Source organism: Populus trichocarpa, chromosome 1, assembly GCF_000002775.5.
Source record: "Populus trichocarpa isolate Nisqually-1 chromosome 1, P.trichocarpa_v4.1, whole genome shotgun sequence".
Taxonomy (NCBI): Eukaryota; Viridiplantae; Streptophyta; class Magnoliopsida; order Malpighiales; family Salicaceae; genus Populus; species Populus trichocarpa.
The window spans coordinates 16,982,183-17,004,852 of record NC_037285.2 but is presented as its reverse complement, the minus strand read 5'-3'; the positions used below and the strand labels follow the sequence as shown (position 1 = coordinate 17,004,852).

The 22,670-nt window shown below is 31.0% G+C and overlaps 1 protein-coding gene across 1 annotated transcript; it reads right to left on the bottom strand.

Moving 5' to 3' along the window:
- Nucleotides 1-13,997: 13,997 nt before the first annotated feature.
- Nucleotides 13,998-14,615, bottom strand: LOC18094781 (uncharacterized). The gene has a single exon (XM_006369147.2). The coding sequence runs from the start codon at nucleotides 14,613-14,615 to the stop codon at nucleotides 13,998-14,000; it is 618 nt and encodes a 205-aa protein (XP_006369209.1).
- Nucleotides 14,616-22,670: the final 8,055 nt, after the last annotated feature.

Here is a 22,670-nt window from a genome sequence, read left to right as displayed (position 1 = left end):
CGCATGACCCCAAAACACGTCTTACTAGTCAAGGTGAGCATGCATTTATAAGGCCCTGGCTCTGGACGCTCGCTTTCGATGTGGGATCTTACATTTTATGTTAGCACAACAATGTCAACAAGTCTACTATACATATCCACCTGGTAATAAATCCTTTGAATGGTGGACGATTATTAAGACAACTGCTAGAAGTCGTTATAATGTTGACATGAGTGAATTTATTGAAGATACCAACAATGTGAGATCATTTGATGTTGATCAATCATATGAGATTTCTCAACCATGTCGTGTCCTTCCTACTCAAACACTTGATGATCCAAATATACTTGTTGAATCATCTTATTATGAAGAAATCAGTCAACATGAATTGCTTCAACTTGACATAAATTGGGGAAACAAAGATGAAAAGGTTGCGGAAGAAGAAGAAGCTGATGATGATGATGATGATGATGATGATGATGATGATGATGAGGATGATTGTTGTGGTGGTGGTGGTGGTGACGACGACATGGTTTTGTGTGATGATGATGACATGGTTAGGAGTGATGATAATAATGAGTAGCACAAGTTAATTATATTTCATAGTATATGTAATGAATTATCTTTATTAGATGTATGGATGATTTAATATTATTTCCTCATATTACTTGACAAGTTTACGCTTTCAATGTTATTTCTTTATTATTTTATTCAAGTGTGTGTTATGGATCACATTACATATATCATTTTCATTGACCTTTGAAACCATTTCTAACCTTTCAAGTATCAATCTTTAAATTGTGATTCTGATGTTATAGTTTATTTTATGATTCGTCTTCTTGCTGATAGATGTTGAGGCATGAATGAAAGGGTTCTTTCTACTTAATGTTTTTATTTATAGGAACAAACATTCAGGTAAGCATACTATAATTTTGATTTCTGCTTAATTAATTATTCAGATTATTTATTATTATTATTGTTTGTGTTAATTGGCTTTTGACCATTTAAATTTCATGGCTGATTTTTATTATTGCAAGGACTACTTTGAGTTCCAAATTACTCTCACAGGATAAGGAGTACTTTGCCACTGTTTTCGTATTAGAGGATAAAGTTCTTCATAACTAGGTATGTCAATGGATGGAATCAGGAATTGTGTCTGATAAATGTGCATAGCAAAATTATTGGAATATTAGAATACGAAAATACCATTTGCTATGATGCGATCAGTTTCTTTTGTTAACATCTTTTTTGGTACATTGCAAATATTACAATTATGTATTGATGTATGTGAAAATACCATTGCTATGATGGGATCAGTTTCTTTTGCTTTAGATGCTTCAGTACATGTGAAAATACCATTGCTATTATGTATAATTTCCTCCACACCATGTAAGTTTTTTTTCAACCTAGTGAATCATATAAACTGTTTAAGGTCTTGATGTTATTAATATATTTGTTTTTGTTACAGTAATTACTTTATTTGAAGTATAATATTTTTGGAAGTGATGGCTATTAAGTGGACAATCCATACTGATTTTGAACATCATAAACTGGATATTGTTTGTAATGAAGTTGTACTTACAAAAATACATCTCAGAAATGGACTTGGGGATTTTTTTGATAAAGTTAGTTCTAAAAAATTGATCACTAGTAATTGAAAGACATGTATTTGAATGGGAAAAAAATGAGATTTAACAGTTTGTTTCCATTCTAGTTATGGCACTCTTGGGGAAATATATGTGAATTTTTTTTTTCCTGATACTTTAACTATGAGCTAGTTTATTGTTATGCTGTATATATTCATATGATAATGTATATATTTTTTCTAGTTTTTAGCATGCCTCGACGAGGATCCATATTAGATTCTAGGAGTGACAGGTCCACTTCAAGGAGTGACAGGTCCACTTCATCCAAATCATTTCAAACTCTATCAAGGCATAATAACAAAGGATCCATATTTCATCAACCTGTGTATCAGAACGCAAATGAGTATTATATACCTACTTTGGGGAGTACACATCCTCCTCAACATGATTATGGGAGGGTTGAAACATATCAATAATGTGAGGGCTTTCGCTTCCAAGATTTGCTTCAAACTCAAGGAGGTTTCTCTCAAGATAACCAACTTGTTTATGGAGGACATAATTCATATAGGAGTTATGAGAGAGTTGATGGTGATGGTGATGATGGTGATACTGATGATGATGCGAACATTAGAGATGAAGATGAGGGAGACGGTAGTAATGAGAGAGGTGTATGTGATGAGAGAGCTGGTAGCAATGAGAGAGGTGTATGTGATGAGGATCAAGATGGCGTTCCATCAAACCACGGTTCAACCTTTTCTCCATACAATTATGATCCAAGTGTTAAAGGAAGGGTTTTGACACACCAATAGATCCAATTACAAGAAAAAAAAGAGCTTTGTTTGTATGGAACAACAGAGTAAGTTGAAACTTTTAAAACTAACTTATTAAGGTTATATTTTCAGGTATGAAAAAATTATTTATTATTATGTAATTATTTGTTTAATAAAAGTTTGTTATTATATATTTTCAAGTTGAATAACGCATCGTGTGGACGTGCAATCGGAGATATTTTGAGGTCCAATTTTAAAGGAGTATGACACTCTTGGGAAAAAGTAGATTCAATGTGCAAGGATGAACTCTTTAAAGAGTTTAAGGTAAGAACCAACACTAATTGCCATATTCTTTTCAATTTTGATCACTTTAATGTAGCATTATGAAAATTATCAACTGAATAGCTAGAGAAGTGTGCTGGTAATTGCCTTGTTATTTGTAACCATAAATTATCAACTGAATAGCAGGGACTGATTTATGTTATAATTTGTTCTTATTTCTTGTTTACTCTTTAATATCATTTAATTTCTTTAGTTATTACATCATCTTGCAAATTCTGAACAAGATAACACAATATGATTAATCATTTCTATACTTTGAAATTTTGTGCACTCTTTGTACTCGGTATATATATTATTTGGTAGAAAAAATATTCCTTTCCTGAGAAAGATGAGTCAATTGTTCGTAATATTTGGGAAGATAAGGCTAGGATAGCTTTGAATCAACAATTGACACAAGCTCGCAAGAAAGCCATGTCAAAAGGAAACACTACAAATATTATAGATTGCCTTGATAAAGGTCATGCTTGGATAAACAATGATGACTGGAATCAAATGATCAAAGATGTTTGGTCCATCCCTAAATTTCAAAGGAGGTCGGAATCTGCTAGGAGAAATCGATTAACCAAAACAAATGGCAAAATAAGCACTTATTTTAGAGGAACAGTGTCATTTGCATCATATCGAGCTAACATGGTAAGGATTATTTTTTTTTATGCTTAAGATAATGAATTAAAATTTTTATATTTATCTTTTATAATATTTATTAATCTTGAAAGCAAGAGGAAGCTGGTGGAAAAGAACCTCTATGGGATGATGTATTTTCAGCTTTGCATCAAAGTACTAAGCAGTCAGGTAGCTTCGTCGACAACAAATCTAAAAAAATGGTTGTATGTATTTTTATTTGATTATTTATTTATATAACTTAAGTATTATTTAACATTAAAATGAATTTACTATTGCATGTATTTTATTTGTATGAAAATTATAAAATGGAGATGATTTCAAAGTATAGAACTAATCGGGAAAATCATCCTTCATTTGATGGAGCAGCTTGGTGTGTGGCTTCAGAAGGAGTTACAAAGGATAGGGTATATGGTGCACCTCGTATGCCAAAATCTATAGTTAGTACAAGCTCTTCATCATATTCCTACTCGGTGGAGTCATCATATCATAGTTCATCGTATCAAGCATTGCAAAAGGAGATAAAGAATAAAGAAGAGGAGATAAAGAAAAAAGATGATTTTATTCTTGAAATGAAACAGCAGATGGATTCCATGAAAGAATATCTTGTGAACAATCTTGGATACCATGGTGGGACATCAAATATTGGCCAAGGTATGCCACCACCTTTGGCCCCATCAATGCCGCCACCTATGGCTCCCCAGATAATGACACCTATGGGTCCCACATCTCAACCAATTTATCGACCTACACCTCGACCACTATATCCTGATTCATCTTGTGTCGATCCACAATATCATGGCTCGTCTCCGCAACCAGCACCATGATTGTATCATTTGTTGTTTCTTTTTATTGTATTTTGAATTATTTGTATTAATGCAAGTTTAACTAAATTTTTATAATATGAATGTTATTTTTATTCCATTTTTTATTAGTGATACAGTTATTTTTAATATTAATTTATGTTGGTTATATATATTCTACAACTTTTAAAATATCCATAAATAATTAATTAAACAAATTAAAAGTCATTTTGATAAATAAAAAAAATTAATTTAATAAAAACAATATAGTCAGCAACGGATTTTCCGTTGCTGATTGTAAATAATTCATCAATCAGTAACAGATAAATCCGTTGCTGATTCACAAAACCAGCAACGGATTTTCTATTGCTAAAATCCGTTGCTAATTTTTTCGTTGCTGCGAAATCAGCAACGGATAAATCCGTTGCAAAAAATCAGCAACGACAAATCTGCATCCGATATTTGCCGTTGTTAGTTCCGTTACTAAATTGTTTTAGCAACGGATTTTAGTTTTATTTCCAACGGAATAGTTAGTTGCTAATTACTACATTTTTTAATAGTGGTGTAAATTTCATGAACCTCTTCTTGACATACCCATAATGGAATGTCATTATTTGGTCTTGAATATCCATAATAATCAGTTGTTTATGCGTGAACACTTCCATTTTTTATCTTCACTAATGATTGTTTTGTGAATCTATCTCTAGGTCCTATTAAAGATGAAAAAAGGATGTTGGCAGTGATATGCAACTTTGTTTTTTTTTCATGACATGTCTTCGATATGTATATATGGTTATGGATCTGTTTGCAATATTGCTTTGTTTTCTCATGTGCACTATGTATGAATTTATACTTGTATATCCTCTGTTGAAAATGGATTAATGATAGATTTTGTTTTGGTAAATGTTGAAGGGGTTAGAATCTGTTTCAAAACTTGGTTGCAAATCTTTGGATCTTTTTGATTTATATGCTTACTTACCCTTTTCATTGGTTTTTTTCTTCTTCTAATATCTGTTAGTTATGAAACTGAAAAGAAAAAAAAAACATGAATATGTCTTAATCTTTGTTTTGCTTGAAACTGCATGCTTCTGGGTTTGGCATGAATACTGGGTTTGAAAAGTTGAAGGGGCAATAAGTTTTGGTTGAGATCTGTGTGCAAATCTCCTCGTCATTGTTGTGGTTTACGTTTGTAGACACGAACTAAGTTTTGCTTGATGGGCTGATAACTTATGTTTGAGTATGATTAATTATCTTGGCAACAGGCTAGGCTACAATATAAAGATGAATTACTTGGGTTTGGACTTATGTATAAGAATGTCTTGCGTAAAAGATTACTCTTTTTTTTTTTTTTTTTTTTTGTCAATACCATATTTGCAAATAATACGGGTTGTGTTTTTGGGTTTTGGTTCATGAACCCGGTCCATATTGTTGGGCTGAACTTTTAAAAGCTTAAGGCTATACTTCACAATACTAAAATTTATAATATATTTATAGATTTTTAAAATATTTTTGGTAAATATGTTTTTAAAATAAATTTTAATTTGTGTTTTTTTTAGCTTATAGCATGTTTGAAAAACACGTCCTAACTTATTTTTCAAAGCTTTTATTTTTATTTTTTTTAATTTTGTGTTTTGAAAAACATGCCTTAGTTTAATTCTAATTATTTTAAACTTTTGAGGATCATTTTATAATTAATTTTGGGACTTCCAAATTATTTTTATTTAATATTTGAGATTATAAATTTATATGTAAGATATTTTTTTTATATTAAATAAATTATTTTTATGATTTTATTTAGGACAAGAGAGTTTAGTCTACACCCTCAAAAAATTTGGAGATATAGTCCCTCCAAGTTGAACCTCACGATTTTATTTCGCAGTGCGGAAAGAGCCCTTATTTTCAAGCATGGCTAATCATTAATTTATTTGTGGGGTAATACTAAACCTTAATTTAGTAGCATATATGGTAAAGCTACACTTTCCACATGTACCACGTTAAACACAGATACGCGGGATCAAGTACACTTGGATTTTAGTTCTTTTTCTATATTTTAAAGATGCGATAGATTAATAAAAATAAAATAAAAAATAGAGTGATTTTGAGCTGGATTGTTCGGTACGCCTTCGAGTCCTTTAACGTACAGTGATAGTATCTTTGCCGTCGAATTTTTCTTCTCACTTCGTTATTTCTTTGCTCGTTCATCACGATGCAGCATCATATAGCTGATTTTGAAGCAAGATGTGGAATATTGAAGTCAGTATAAAAGTTGAAGTGTGGATATATATTTCTTCCTTGACCACTAAGATCTCCGAATTTCACATCAATTCATGAAAAATAAAGATTAACCCTCACGCTAGTTTGATATATTAATTTAGAATAATTCAATTAATTAACCCAGAATTGATTTGAACTTGAAAGGTTAAGTGAGGGGACAAATCCTTCTTAATCACCTTGAATAACGGTGTTTAATTAATTGCATAAATTTGTGTATATATTGGATAACTTGCAAAGGATAAATCAATCCAAAGTCATTGTTTCCCATTTGCAAAACATTCTTAAATGGAGGTAAATCAATGTCTAAAGATATCCCTCATCCTCTCCACATGGATAGGAACAAGCTTGCTCTAATCCACAAATCCTATCTGGCATTAGGACACCCTCCTCGTCCCTAGCTATTTGAAACCTAACCACTGTTTATTTGAAAGCACCAATCTAATTATTTTGCTACTTGTTATAAAATGGAGCCCCTTTCTGAACTTATTTATAGAGTGGTGGAGCATGCATTAGTCTTTTGTGCATAAGAAATATATACTATATGGTAATGCAGCTGTGTTATACGATGCTTTTCGAGATGAGAAGCAAGAGAAACAGAAAGGAGAAAACAAAAGAGCAGAAAGCAGAAAATTAAAGCACATTTTCTTAGCAAGACACCTGCAGCAAAAGAAAGAAAGAAAGAAAGAAAGAAATGATATGGATCATGGAAAAATTAATATATAAATAAATCATTCCATGTGGCTCAAAATACACTAACTTTTTTCTTTAATATGCAACAAATTATTTGTACGTGGAATGATTATTGCAAGGCAAAAGGAAAAGAAGTCGTGTCAAAAAAAAAAAAAAAAGTCTCCTCCGAATGGTGGATGAAATATTGGATGTAGGTTGCCCACAAACTATTAATCCAAATCACTAGTGACACATTTAAGGGTCGAGTTAGTGGTGAGATGGATTAGATAAACGCATAGTTTTAGTTAAATTTTAATTAATCTGTATGATTGATGATGTTATAAAATTTTAGGTGTTTAGGAATATAGTTTTTTAATGGTTGAATAATAAACTTAATCAAGTATATATTCATATATATTATTAAATCTATTATCCATAGTAAAAGAATATGGTAGCTTGATGTAAGAATCCTAACATATAAAAGTTATTTTTGATGGAATTACGGATTCTTATGTATTTAAAAGACAATATATATATATATATATATATATATATATATATATATATCCAAAAGAATATTAAATTCTAAAAATAATGTTATTTAATTTTCTAAGAAGGAAACGTTTGGTTAATTTTCTTTACAAGGATGTGATCAAAAAAATTTAATATATTTTATTTGATGATAGGAGTATGCTTGGATCCATTTATGAGTTAATCAATATTAAAATATTTTTTACTTCATTTTAAAAACATTCCCTTACTTTGGTCTTGTATATTAAAAAAAAACTTTATGAATTTACTAGTGTGAATAAGAAAATTAAAAAAAATATAAAAAGAATAGTCAAAAGCTTGCATTCATTTTTCTAATCTTGATTTTATACTAGTTCGGTTCTTTTATTTTTATTTATACTAATATCCTTGTAAAGAAAAAGAACTTTGATCAAAAGAACTTTTTTTATGTAAATAAACAAGATTTGTAAAACTTTTAATAAAAAATTTTCTTTGTTTTTCAATTTTTCTTCTTCTTGATTTTTTTTAAAAATTTTTGAAATCAATAGAAGTTAGACATCTATCCCCCACTTCATTAAAATTAATGAAAAACTGACTTGATCATCGAGAAAAGATCTAACATGTTTGGGAGTTTGGTTGTGGTTACTTTTCAAAGTGTTTTTTACGTAGAAATGCATCAAAATAATATTTTTTTTATTTTTTAAAAATTATTTTTGATATCAGCATATTAAAATGATCTAAAAACACCAAAAAAATATTAATTTAAATAAATAAAAATAAAAAAAATTAAATTTTTTTAAAACACAAAAACAAATAAGACCAGGCCTAACAGATCCAAATGACAGGTCTCCAATATTGCCCAAATCACAAAAATTAGTATTACACAAATTAATTTCTAATTAACAATATCATTAAACCATTAATTGGATAGGATATTTTTGGAGTCCATATGAGTATGACGTGTTGTACATTGATGGCCTCCATATGACTTTATTTCGTGTAGGGTTTAAGGGAGAATTACCACCGCTCAACATTGTTGCTTTGTGCCCAAAAGAAAGCTTCTTCCAATATACAATGCTTTGGACGAGCACGAGATTTTAGACTTCCATGTGTTGTTAATCACGGCTTTATGCAAGCAGACAACAGCTAATTCTATTCTAGTCCAAAGTGAACAAAAATAAAAAAAAAACTTTAATTAAAAATAATAATAAAAAAAAGCAATCACCACTATATATACTTTTAAATATCTTTTAAAATATCTTTTAAAAAATTATTACTTTAAAATAAAAAAATATTTAAATTTTTTTAAAATATTTTTAAAATATAAAAACAAACAAGTATTAACATATATTTGAAACCTATAAAGAGTAAAGAGATAAAACTTTTTTCTAATTATATATATATCCCAATAATTCATCATCACACACAAAGAATGCGTTTCCTTAGCAACCAAACATAACATGTTTCTTAGGGAGTGCAACTAAAGCTGGTCCAAATGTGATAAAGAGTTTTTCACCTTAATCTATACCTTCTTTTTTTTTTTTTTTTTTTGTATAATAAGAATATTATACCCTCTTGGAATGCATGGCTTAATTCAATTTCAACAACTAAATTAGATCTAGAATATTCAAAAGATTACAAAAACCGAAAGATCACAGGAAGCATGTTCTTGCCATCTTGAATGAGAGAGAGAGAGAGAGAGAGTAGTGCACAGGTAAAGAATTCAATTATGGAGCACTAGCATGGCAGCCTTTCACCCCCTACTTTACTAGTGGTCGTTTTCAAGACTTGCGACTTAGATGCAAAATCCCACAAGAGGAGGATCATTTTAATACAAGTCTAATTGCAACACAAAAGTCTCCTAATTTTTTTTTTCTTAGTGCAATTACAATACAATTTTTTTTTTTTGTTAAAGAAAGAAAGGTTAAAACCATGATAATTATTTTCGTTTATGCATCTATTTTAATTTTAATTTAAATGCAAAAACATATAATGCCATTTCTTGAACGCACATCTAATTTAGAAATTTTTTTTATTAATATGAGTGTCCAAACCAGCTTGCGTGTATCTCGACTAATTTCATGAATTGAAAATCTTATTTATACATCACATGCATGTCTTTATTAAGGACATGTTTGAGAACGTGATTATGGTTCAAAGTATTTTCCGCTTATAAATACATTAAAATTATGTTTTTTTATTTTTAAAAATTATTTTTAAGATCAACACATCAAACGATTCGAAAATATAAAAAAATTAATTAAAAAAAGTTAATTTTTTTTAAAATACGGGTTGGCACTCGTTTTCAAAGGAAGCCTTAGCTGCATTTCAATTATAAATTAATATTGACATTGAATGTTTAATCTTTATCTTTGTCATGCAATTGCTTCCATATTGTACAAGTACTCGGTAGAAAATTAATAAGACGCATGCATATGTATGTACTGAATTATTGACACGTGCATCCTTAATAAAAGTTTAATTGTGTTGATCTCATTGTCTTCTTATAAAATTACTGAATTATGTTGATCTCATTGTCTTCTTATAAAAGTTTAATTGATAAATTTTGATTTCAATTATAGCAGTTATATATATATTATTTTTTAATTTCATCCTTATTCTTTTTATTTCTAATTTGTTTTCTTGTTTCTTTTATCAAAATTTTATTGATTTTTAATTTCATCCTTCAATCAAAACTTATGTTGTGTTATTTTTTTCTATTTGACCCTTATTCTTTTGATTTGTTTTTCCTTCTTTTAAAGTTATTTTTTAATTTTAATTTATCCTTCAATCAAGAAAATCCGGTTTCCCTTTAATTTATTTTTTTATTTTGATTTTCACCCTCATTCTTTTAATTACAATTTTTTTTTGTTTTAGATCCTTTTATATAATTGATTTTTTTTAATCAGTTTCATCCTTCAGCGTTTAATTTATTGGGGGTTAGGATTTATGATTTTTCTATTTATGGTGCTTCCGATCTAATAACTCAGATCACGAGATTGAAAAGTTAATGTGGGTCAATATCCAATTTTTTTGCTCATTTTTCTTTTTGATTTCATTGTTCTATATTATTTTTAAAAAATAGTTTTGTGATTATCTTTTATTAATTTTTCTCTATCTCATGACTTATATCACTGGTTTTGCGGACCTTTTTGAATAGAGATTTAAAAAATATATTATTTTGTGTATTTAAATTTTAAAAATATTATTCTGATTCATCTATAATTTTTTTTATTTATGTAAATGATTTTTAAAAAAAATAAATAGATAATACGTCTAACATGTTCGGCATTACATAATCCTATTATTTTTATTCAATTCAATTAGTTTCATGTATGAGTCTATTTCTATAATTGTTTGCTTCAATAAAAAATAATTTAGCAAACACAACCGGGTAAAAATTTTATGTCACGTCAAATATATTGATCTATATCTATCTCTCAATTTTCTAGTTTTGCTTTTAATTATTATTAATGATTTTTTTGTTTATTTACAAACATGGTCATTGATTTATTATATTAGATACTAGTATAAATTATGTGCTGCCCAGCAATAATATACAAGTGTGTTTGTTTTATATAGTATGGTCCCAACTTCCCAAATGACAATTATGCGCCAACTTATTTTAAAAAATCCTCCTTTTCTTAACGGGGGGCATCGAAGAAAGCTTAGCTTGAAAGAAATTGACCTTTTCACAGAGCCTCCTTCATTTGGCCACCTTGCCATTCCCCACATGCTTCAATCAAGTTTCTTAGCTCATGATAAATTAATATTAAAATCAAGACCGTTTTAATTGTAAGAAGGTGTTGAAGCCCTCCCGTAATGTCATAGTAATTCCAGTAATGTAAGAGATTCTTCTAGAGAATCTGAGCTACTAAATATATACAAACCTCCTCCTTCTTCTTCTTCTTCTTCTTCTACGAAAAATCATGAGCAGCAAGAAGGTCAACACATATATACATGTACAAGTCTTTCCGTTAGCTAGCTAATAACCAGTTTTACAGGAATTGACATACTGTAATCGCTGCAACCATCCTGTTGCCGACCTTGATAATTAATAATGCAATAGAAAGGTAGCTTTCATGGCAAAAACAACACTCATAAATTATCAAGACGTGAAGCATGTCAGAAATTAAGAAGGTAACGGGACGAAGTTGAAAAGGGGACAAGTGTCCAGCATCTCACCCTTAATTTCACACTTGGATCACCTAACATTTCACCTAAACACTTGGCTTTATGGGGGGAAGTCTTTTTAGTGTGCTGCCCACAATATTTCCATAGCATGCATGACAGAAAGTTAAAGAGACAAAGATCATTAGATCTTGCCCGTCTTGGTTGGAAAACACAAAGATCTTTGCCCACAAGCAATTAAACACAGCTCATTTTCACTACCTTATTATTATTATTATTTATTGGAAACTGTTACTGTCCACGTTGTTTGTGTTTGTTAATTTCCTCAGTTTTCTTGCATAACTGAGTAATAATAATAACGGCCTTATATTTCTGCTGTTGTAAGATTTTCTTTGTTAGATCAGTTTTCTATTCTCTGGCTAGTTTCCGGAGGCAGTTTCTTTATAACTTCTAATTAATTAGGTCTGGTGCATTTGCAATGGAATGATTACTCTGTAATTACGTGCATATGTTCTAATTTATTTATATTTAGCTGGAGTACATGATAATCTCCCAGAATCCAATATATATATTCTAATATCGATGAGAATTACCTTATAGATCATTAATGTTGATGACTAAATAATAAAGCTATAAAAAAAATTATATTTTATTTCGTATACAATATTTAATGTTGATAGAAATAACTTCATCATAACATTAATATCAATTGAAATATAGCGTTTTTTTCTAAGATATAGTGTTTTGTCAGACTCACGTGTACTTGGGTTTAAAATGGATAAAATAGAATTTGGATCTGACATCTTATTAGACCCATCTACTTGAGCTCAATGTGTAGTCGAGCCTTAGAGGATTAAGTCTAGTATCTTATCAAACTAATAAACATTTAGGCTTAACATATAATTGAGTGTAAGGATATTAGATCTTAAAATAGAACTAGATCAATATCGTATGTGCTTGTTATTCTATCATAATTATACATGTTAGGTCAACATCCTATCTTTAACCATTTTATTCATGATTCTCTTAAACTAATAATTAAGTTGTGTATAAAATATTTCAGTACATGACAACCAAATCAATTTTTGTTGATTTAAGCAATCTCTACAATAATGGTTAATTTGTCCTACATTTTATTATTACAAATTAAATATCTATGCTTGATGAGGTCCATAAAATGCCAATTATATACAGTGGTGCAAATAATTCTAAGTTAATCAGACCCTAAGGAAAAAAGTATATACATGTCAATTTCTTCACCTTTTAAAGTTTTGTCAAGCTTGAGACGTGGTCTATCCTGGTTGGGTCTTTTAAAGTTTGATAAGCCCATCACAAATAGTCAAATAATTTATGTCAACCTATAGAGAACATATATATTATTGCAATTATAGGTATAGGTTAAATTGATAGGTTCAAAACACAAATAGCTAGTCCATAATTCAAAAATACCCATGTTAATTTTGATGCAAGGTCCTCTATCAAATTAATGTAAAAATTAATTAATCAACAATTAATAACCTTTACAATTCACAGTGCATGCTTGCTCAATAATGTTGTTACATATATAATTCTTGGATCTGACTCTGAATTCAATCCCCAAAGTAACCAATTGAAAAACTGACACAAGGGGAAGTTTCATATAGAACTTCAAAGTGGAACTAAAGAGAAAAAGGAAAAGTTGAAAATAAATAAGTAAAGGTTGACACTTTGGAGGGGCCAGCTAATAAGATTGCTTTTTAACTTAGTGGAATCATATCACGACAAGTGATTAGTGCAGGCAGTGAAAGCTGCTTAGACCCTGTAAGAATATTGATGGAGCTAAGCATTAATAATTAATACATGCATGGCGAGAAAATTGGATTAGAAATCAAACCCAGAAATAAGAAACATAGATTTCATTATATATGAGGAAAGAGAGAAGAAATCCGGAAATTCAGATTTATTTCTTGCTACATCCATAAAAGCAAAACTTAATTACTATATATTGAATTATGAAAATTGTGATTCATGAAGAAAAACACCCTCTCCTTGTTTTTGTATCTCCTTTTCATATCAAAACTAGGTTTATTTCCAACCTTTTGAAACAATATCACAATTACAAAGTAGATACTTATAACAAGGTGGCATTTAATTCCCCTGAAATATACACACCTGTTTCTCATTCCTTGTACAAACCTTCTTCATCAATTACATTAACAAGAAACAAAACAACCTTAAATGAACAGCTATGAGGCAAACATTTTATTGTTCTATCAACTATCACCAACTACAATATTAATAATACCCAACAAGACATAGCTCCTGTATCCTAATTAGCCACTCATCCTTTTTTGCTTCCTTAATTCCTTGTAGAACTTCTCGATAAACTCGTCAGCTTTCTTGTTCACAAGACCATTATCATCGTCAACATCTCTCAATGGAAACGGTGAGTCTGTTATCCTCAATTGCCTAACCATTGGGCTCCTTCCAAACCCTGGCAACATTGGGGATGCCTCCACAGGTACAGGCAACTCATTGTTGTTCAGTAACTCCAAAGCCAGCTTCACAGCATTCATGGTCACCATATCATGATCATCATGAGTTGGTGGTGCGTTGAATGCACATGCAAAGAAGTTATTGTGGTGGTGGTGGTGGTGGTGGCGGCGCTTGTTGTTGATATGGAAGGGGAGCGAGTATGTGGGAGTGTTGCTACAGCTGAACTCATACTCGCATGGTGGGGATTTGAATGAGACGTTGCGGTGGTCATTGTGGTGGTGGTGGTGGAACATGAGGTTACCTATGGCTTTGCTTGCAATCTTGTTGCCACGTTTAAGCATCATGTTGAGATCAACCAAGAGTTTTCTCTTTGATAAGCCCTTTCTTAGCATGAAGAAGATAACACGTACTATGCTCCATGCTCTTTTGGCTATCGCTGGCAGATTTTGATCCATGGTATTCTGTAACTTTTGTGCCTTTTATTTTCTTTTTTTGAGAGAGTTTTTCCTTCTTTTTCTTTGGCGTTTAAGAGAGATGGAGAGCGGGAGAGTGAGATTGAGAGAGGAGATTTGTTTTTGGGACGAGAGGGAGAGAGGCAAGGTGAGGGGCTATATAGGGGGGGGGGGCTGGAAATGGAAGCAAGCAAAAGTTTTTAGTTTTGATGTACACTAGAGCAACCAATGGGTGCATGCACACTTGGAATTATCTAGGGTTTACTTGATAATTGGTTTTTAGTTTTGTTTGTTTCGTCAAATTTAATTTGAAACCTAACCACTGTTTATTTGAAAGCACCAATCTAATTATTTTGCTACTTGTTATAAAATGGAGCCCCTTTCTGAACTTATTTATAGAGTGGTGGAACATGCATTAGTCTTTTGTGCATAAGAAATATATACTATATGGTAATGCAGCTGTGTTATACGATGCTTTTCGAGATGAGAAGCAAGAGAAACAGAAAGGAGAAAACAAAAGAGCAGAAAGCAGAAAATTAAAGCACATTTTCTTAGCAAGACACCCGCAGCAAAAAAAAAAATATAAAAAGAATAGTCAATTTTTCTTTTAATTTATACTAGTTCGGTTCTTTTATATCAACCTTTTACTTTGACCAAAAGAACTTTCTTTATGTAAATAAACAAGATTTGTAAAACTTTTAATAAAAAAATTTCTTTGTTTTTTCAATTTTTCTTCTTCTTTTTTTTTTAAATTTGAAATCAATAGAAGTTAGACATCTGTCCCCCACTTCATTAAAATTAATGAAAAACTGACTTGTTCATCGAGAAAGGGATTAAAGCTGCCTAACAGATCCAAATGACAGGTTCCCAATATTGCCCAAATCACAAAAATTAGTATTACACAAATTAATTTCTAATTAATAATATCATTAAACCATTAATTGGATAGGATATTTTTGGAGTCCATATGAGTATGACTCTTGATGTTACTTGTATTTGTTAAGCGTTAGAAAATAACACAGAATTGTTTTTGAAATCTTATATAATAATTTAAATTTTAAAGTTAAAATAATTTTTTTTACATATAACCAAATATGAATTTGTAAATTTTAAATTTAAATAATTTTTATTTAAAATGATATGCTAAAGAATAATATAAAATTATTTTTAATAATTTAAATTTTTAGATTAATATATATATATATATATATATATATATATATATATATATATATTCCAATACATGCAACGCTCAGATACCATAAGAATATACCCTCTTGGAATGCATGGCTTAATTCAATTTCAACAACTAAATTAGATCTAGAATATTCAAAAGATTCCAAAAACCAAAAGATCATAGGAAGCATGTTCTTGCCATCTTGAACGAGAGAGAGAGAGTAGTGCACAGGTAAAGAATTCAATTATGGAGCACTAGCATGGCAGCCTTTCACCCCCTACTTTACTAGTGGTCGTTTTCAAGACTTGCGTCTTAGATGCAAAATCCCACAAGAGGAGGATCATTTTAATACAAGTCTAATTGCAACACAAAAGTCTCTTAATTTTATTTTTTCTTAGTGCAATTACAAGACAATTTTTTTTTATGTTAAAGAAAGAAAGGTTAAAACCATGGTAATTATTTTCGTTTATGCATCTATTTTAATTTTAATTTAAATGCAAAAACATATAATGCCATTTCTTGAACGCACATCTAATTTAGAAAAAAAAATTTATTAATGTGGGTGTCCAAACCAGCTTGCGTGTATCTCGACTAATCTCATGTGCCCTGAAGTTAACGATCATATAAGCCTCTAGTAACCCTGATAGGACTCAAACTCGTGACTGTTAGAGAGCAAACTCAAGGTCTGACCAGTTAATCCACTCGAACTTGCAATTTATCATATATTTTTTTTTTAATTTAGTCCTTATTCCTTTTATTTCTAATTTTTTTTATTAAAATTTTATTGGTTTTCAATTTCATCCTTCAATCAAAGTTTATGGTGTGTTATTTTTTTCAATTTAGTTCTCATTCTTTTGATTTATTTTTTCTTATATTAAAGTTATTTTTTATTTTCAATTTAACCCTCTAATTAAGAAAATCCAGTTTTCCTCTATTTTTTTATTTTGATTTTCACTCTCATTCTTTTAATTATAATTTTTTTTTAGATCCTTTTGTATAATTGATTTTTTTTATCAGTTTTATCCTTCAACATTTGATTTGTTGAGGATTAGACTTTATGGTTTTTTTTTATTTATGATGCTTCCGATCTAATAATTCGGATCACGGGATTGAAAAGTTAATGTGGGTTGATATCCTATTGTTTTGCTCATTTTTCTTTTTGATTTCATCGTTTTACATTATTAAAAAAAAATTGGTTTTATGATTATCTTCTATCTATTTTCTATCAATATTTCCTGGTCTCATGACTTATACCATTGGTTTTGCAGACCTTTTTTAGTCGAGATTTTTTTTTAAAAAAAAAACATTGTTTTGTGTATTTAAATTTTGAAAACACTATTATGATTCATCTATAATTTTTTTATTTTTTTATTTATATAAATTATTTTTTTAAAAAAAATAAAAATATTTCTAATATATTCGGCATTACATAATTTATTTTTCTATTATTTTATTCAATTCAATCAGTTTTACGTGTGAGAGTCTATTTCTATTATCATTTGATTTAGTAAAAAATAAGTTTAATAAAAACAATAGAGTAAACATAACCTGATAAAAGTCTCATGTCACATGATCAAATATATTGATCAATATCTATCTCTCAGTTTTTTCAATTTTGTTTCTAATTATTATTAACAAATTTTTTTTCCTTTATTTACAAACATGGTTATTGTCAAAGAATCATCTCAACCTAATAACTTAAACTGTTAGGGGAGTTTCTAATATATGATTTATGTTATTCTCTAACACACCCCCTCAAGTGAAAGCCTTTTGGGCTTGAAACTTGCACAGGCCCACATTACCTTGTGCTTAATTTTTTATCAAATAAATGAGGATGGTGAGATTCGAACTTGTGACCGCTTGGTCATCAAGACTCTGATACCATGTCAAAGAACCATCTCAACCTAATAGCTTAAACTGTTAGGTGAGGTTCTAAGATATGATTTATGTTATTCTCTAACAGTTATTGATTTACTATATTAGATACTTGCATAAAAGTTTTATAAAAAACACGTTTTTATAACCTATATATCTATTTTAAAAAATAATATAAAGTATCCGTGTAAAATCAGGTATAAAAAATTAGTAACATAATATTATGTGCTGCCCAGCAATATATACAAGTGTGTTTGTTTTATAGTATGGTCCCAACTTCCCAAATGACAACTATGCGCCCAACTTATTTTAAAATCCTCCTTTTCTTAATGGGGGAAATCGAAGAAAGCTTAGCATGAAAGAAATTGACCTTTTCACAGAGCCTCCTTCATTTGGCCACCTTGCCATTCCCCGCATGCTTCAATCAAGTTTCTTAGCTCATGGTATAATTGACACCCCTTTTCCTTTTTCTTTTTTTTTATGTTAGATAAATTAATATTAAAATCAAGACCGTTTTAATTGAAGAAGGTGTTGAAGGCCCTCCCGTAATGTCATGGCAACCCCCGTAATGTAAGAGATTCTAGAGAATCTGAGCTAGATACGGGTTTATTGTAATTATATATATATATAGTACCTTAAGAACAGCTCAAGGAAGAAACAAAGAATTAGTGATTTTGCGTTTGTGTATGGGCGAATGTTTCCTAGATAGATGGCTAGATCCGTTATGCGAAAAATCTGTACAAGTTACTGTTTCATCAGCAGTGAGAAAAGCCTCCATTTTAAATTACTCACTAATATACGTGAAGAAAGCTGAGTGTTGCCCTTATGCAGACAACAAAAATAGAAAAAAACCCTAAATAAGTATATCAAATAAAAGAAAAAAAAACATTATCAGAAGAATAGAACACAAAGAAAAGAAAAGAAACAATTGTCAGTCTCGGTGGACATTGTTGAACATATATTTAATGGAGCCTCCACATTGGTACTTGGATCTAAATGAAGTTCGTTTGTAAAATATCATATATACACACTGAATCCACCACATCTGAAAGGAAAAAAAGTGGTGGAGCTAGTGAGTTCTAAATCAATAAAAGTTGTAGCCATAATTGTAAATTAATAAGTAACTTTTTAGAAAGTGCTCTTTGCTTCTTTGGATCACCTGTGTTAGGACAATCTTGACCGGTCAACTACTTCAAGAAATAACATGGCAAGAAATTCCTAATGAATGTTTCAGATCATCATGTAAAATAATGAAGATCCTAATTGCAATAATTGAATTGCAGCCATTTCTCACTAATTTGTCTTCCTTTTTCTTAACCAGCGCGATACGCAGTTTGCAAAGTACATAAGATACAAGATACTAATGACTTTGACAAGCAAAAAAACATATGATTTGATTAATTAGATTAGTTTTAGGTTAACCTAATCATCTCTTACATCCCTGATTATTCCTTTAGTCTATGGAATAGATTTACACCTAAATATTTCTAATTAATTATATCCAAGCCGCCTCTTATCTCCTGCTATGGCCTCTGTAGCGTGTCCTTTGAGCCACTGTGTCTTCCGTTTTTAACCCAAGAAGAAGAAGAAGAAGAACATTTTCTTCTTCTTCTTCTTCTTCTATGAAAAAGCATGAGCAGTAAGAAGGTCAATAAATATATACATGTACAAGTCTTCCGTTAGCTAGCTAATAACCACTTTTACAGGAATAGACATACTGTAATCGTTGCAAGCATCCTGTTGCCGACCTTGATAATTAATAATGCAATAGAAAGGTAGCTTTCATGGCAAAAACAACACTCATAAATTTATCAAAACGTGAAGCATGTCAGAAAGAAGGTAACGGTACGAAGTTGAAAAGGGGACAAGTGTCCAGCATCTCACCCTTAATTTCACACTTGGATCACCTAACATTTCACCTAAACACTTGGCTTTATGGGGGGGAGTCTTTTTAGTGTGCTGCCCACACTATTTCCATAGCATGCATGACAGAGAGTTAAAGGGACAAAGATTATTAGATCTTGCCCGTCTTGGTTGGAAAACACAAAGATCTTTGCCCACAAGCAATTAAACACAGCTCATTTTCACTACCTTATTATTATTATTATTTATTGGAAACTGTTATTGTCCACGTTGTTTGTGTTTGTTAATTTCCTCAGTTTTCTCTTGCATAACTGAGTAATAATAACGGCCTTATTTTTCTTTTTTTGAGAGAGTTTTTCCTTCTCTTTCTTAGGGGTTTGAGAGAGACGGAGAGCGGGGGAGAGAGATTGAGAGAGGAGATTTGTTTTTGGGACGAGAGGGAGAGAGGCAAGGTGAGGGGCTATATAAAGGGGTGTGGGGTGGGGGGCTGGAAATGGAAGCAAGCAAAAGTTTTTAGTTTTGATGTAAACTAGAGCAACCAATGGGTGCATGGACACTTGGAATTATCTAGGGTTTAGTTAATAATTGGTTTGATCTAATCCTGTGTGCCACAGGTATCGTGAGCCCGAAAAGAGTTGACCCCATTCTACTTGTACGAGTGATTTGTTTGTTTCGTTAAAGGCGGTGTATGGAAAAAGGCTTGGCTTAGCTTCAATCAGTATGGTTGGGTGAGAGAAGAGAGCAATGCCTCAAACAATTAACCATGGAAATCTTATTATTGTGGATTTTAAGTATTAACATAAATGCCTTTTGTACGAGCTAAATCTTTTGTAGGAGAGTTCGGAGTCTTAAAATGAATAAGTGAGGCACTCAGAGCTTTACTAGCTTTTATAATAAACTCATATATAATGCTCTGTTTAATTTAATTTTAATATTTTTTTATTTTATTGCTTTACCATGCATTTTTATATACTCCTCATGGATAAGTATATTAGGTGTGGAATAATGTCATCATGCATCTTGATTTTTGAATAAACTAAATTTTATGTTACGAAGAGAGCAGCGGTCTGTCTCATGACTTTCAGTCAGAGTTTATATTTATAAAACATCCAACTATGAGCTAAGTATTTACTCGGTAATGCCAGTCATACTGTGCCCCAACCATTCTTTGTAAACACTTATATTGCCTTTACAAAAGGTAGTCACTGGGCAGATTATAGACCTTTTTTAAGACCAAATAGAAAACTTACTCATCATATAGTAGCCTAGAACTTGCCTATAGGGTATGAACTTCTTAATCATCCATTTTTTCATTAAGGTAAACTTGATTAAAATCCTAAACTCTACAGGATTTATGAGCTAAGATCATGACTTCCATGACTTTTTCTAAGTATAGGGAAAGATCCGAGATGATATAATTAGTTAAAGAGGATTGCCTAGAGACCAAGGTTGGGGAATTGACGCACATGCCTAAAGTACATTACTTCATAGACAACATAAAGAAGCTTGTGTCAGTCTTAAGGTATGTGGATGAAATTTTATTTGAGAGAAAGTATGGGAGAATTGCCCACCAAATAAAGATCTTAGTTTAGATTTCAGCAGTCAACGTTTTAATACATTTCTGGGTTATAGATGTTTCACCTTTGGAGACGTTGACATGACCCCCACCATTAAAAAGTATGCCCAGATTTTAAATTTTCTAAATGACTCTCACAAAGTATATTTCATACAAATAATCAAGAACATAGTTGCCGAGATCGTAAAACTATTGCATCTAGAACAAATTGATTAGTACAAAACATCAAATAGAGGATTTAAGTGAAAGTTGATTGAGAATAAGTTGAAGACATAAAGAAAAGGGAAAGTTAAGAGAAGAGAAATACCAAGCATTTGCTTTCGCTGTCTTCAAGTTAGTTTTGTTTCCTTCATAAGGTGTTGGGATTATTAGTATTGAAGCTACCAATGCCTTCGTTGAATATGAATGGAAAAAAAATAACATTGCCTCAGCTATCTTGGATGAAACCTTTTTATCTCTAAACCATTATAAATTGCATGGAAAATGAGCGATGTGGGGATGTGTTCCTCTGTTATTTATATGGATAGTAAGTCCCTTAAAGACATCGAGAGAAGTTTTCAATAATTTCTGGTGGGTTCAATATGAGACCTTTTAGATTGATTTTAAGAGAAGAATGGAATGAGAAGGCATGGGTGAAAAAATATCAAGCACTCCCTCAGAGTAATTAGGTGGAAAGCTTCTTGAGTGAGTAGTACGTCTTATCTTATGAGTTGTGGTGATAAAGCATGGATCCTGCTGATTGGTTTGACTGGTTATATATACTCACCTCGTTGGTAGTCAGGCAATTTAGAGGCACACAATACTTCCCGAGAACCTGGGGGTTAGCCAAGTATATTGGTGTGTTCAAATAGGCTAATTTTGTAGTCGAGCTAGATACCATCATATGTGATTGGAAGGGAGAACTTGTTTTAGGTTGTGTTTGCACTACAAGATTTAACAGTTTTACCAACGGAAATATTCCTTCGGAATGTGATTAAGATTTCATCGGTAATTTATTTACCGACGTCATCACTGACGAAAAACGGTTGTTGGCTTTCCTTTCGTCGGTAATACCATATTCCATCGCTATATCGGTCGGAAAAATATAAAAAAAATGCCGATGGTTTTACAGACGGAAATTGCGCGTCAAAAAAAAACTTTTCCCGCTTGAAATATATCGACGGATTTTAGCCCGTCAGTGATAGTGTGACATACCGACGGTTTAAAACCGTCGGTAAAATTGTCGGTGAATGTTTGGAATACCGACCGAAGATCTCCGTCTATAAATTCATCGGTCGTTGTGGCAGGCACTGTAAAAGACCAACGGCTTAAGTCCGTCGGTAAAGTTGTCGGTGAGTCTCTAATGCCGACCGAATATATTCGTCTGTAAATTCATCGGTGAGTCTCTAATGCCGACCGAATATATTCGTCTGTAAATTCATCGGTGACTGTGGCAGCTACTGTCAAATGCCGATGGATATATTCCGTCGGTAAAACCCTCTGTGATTATTTTTAATATGTTTTTAAAAAATTATTTAGAATACATAATATAAAATTATATAAATTAATGGTAATAAAAAACCAATTA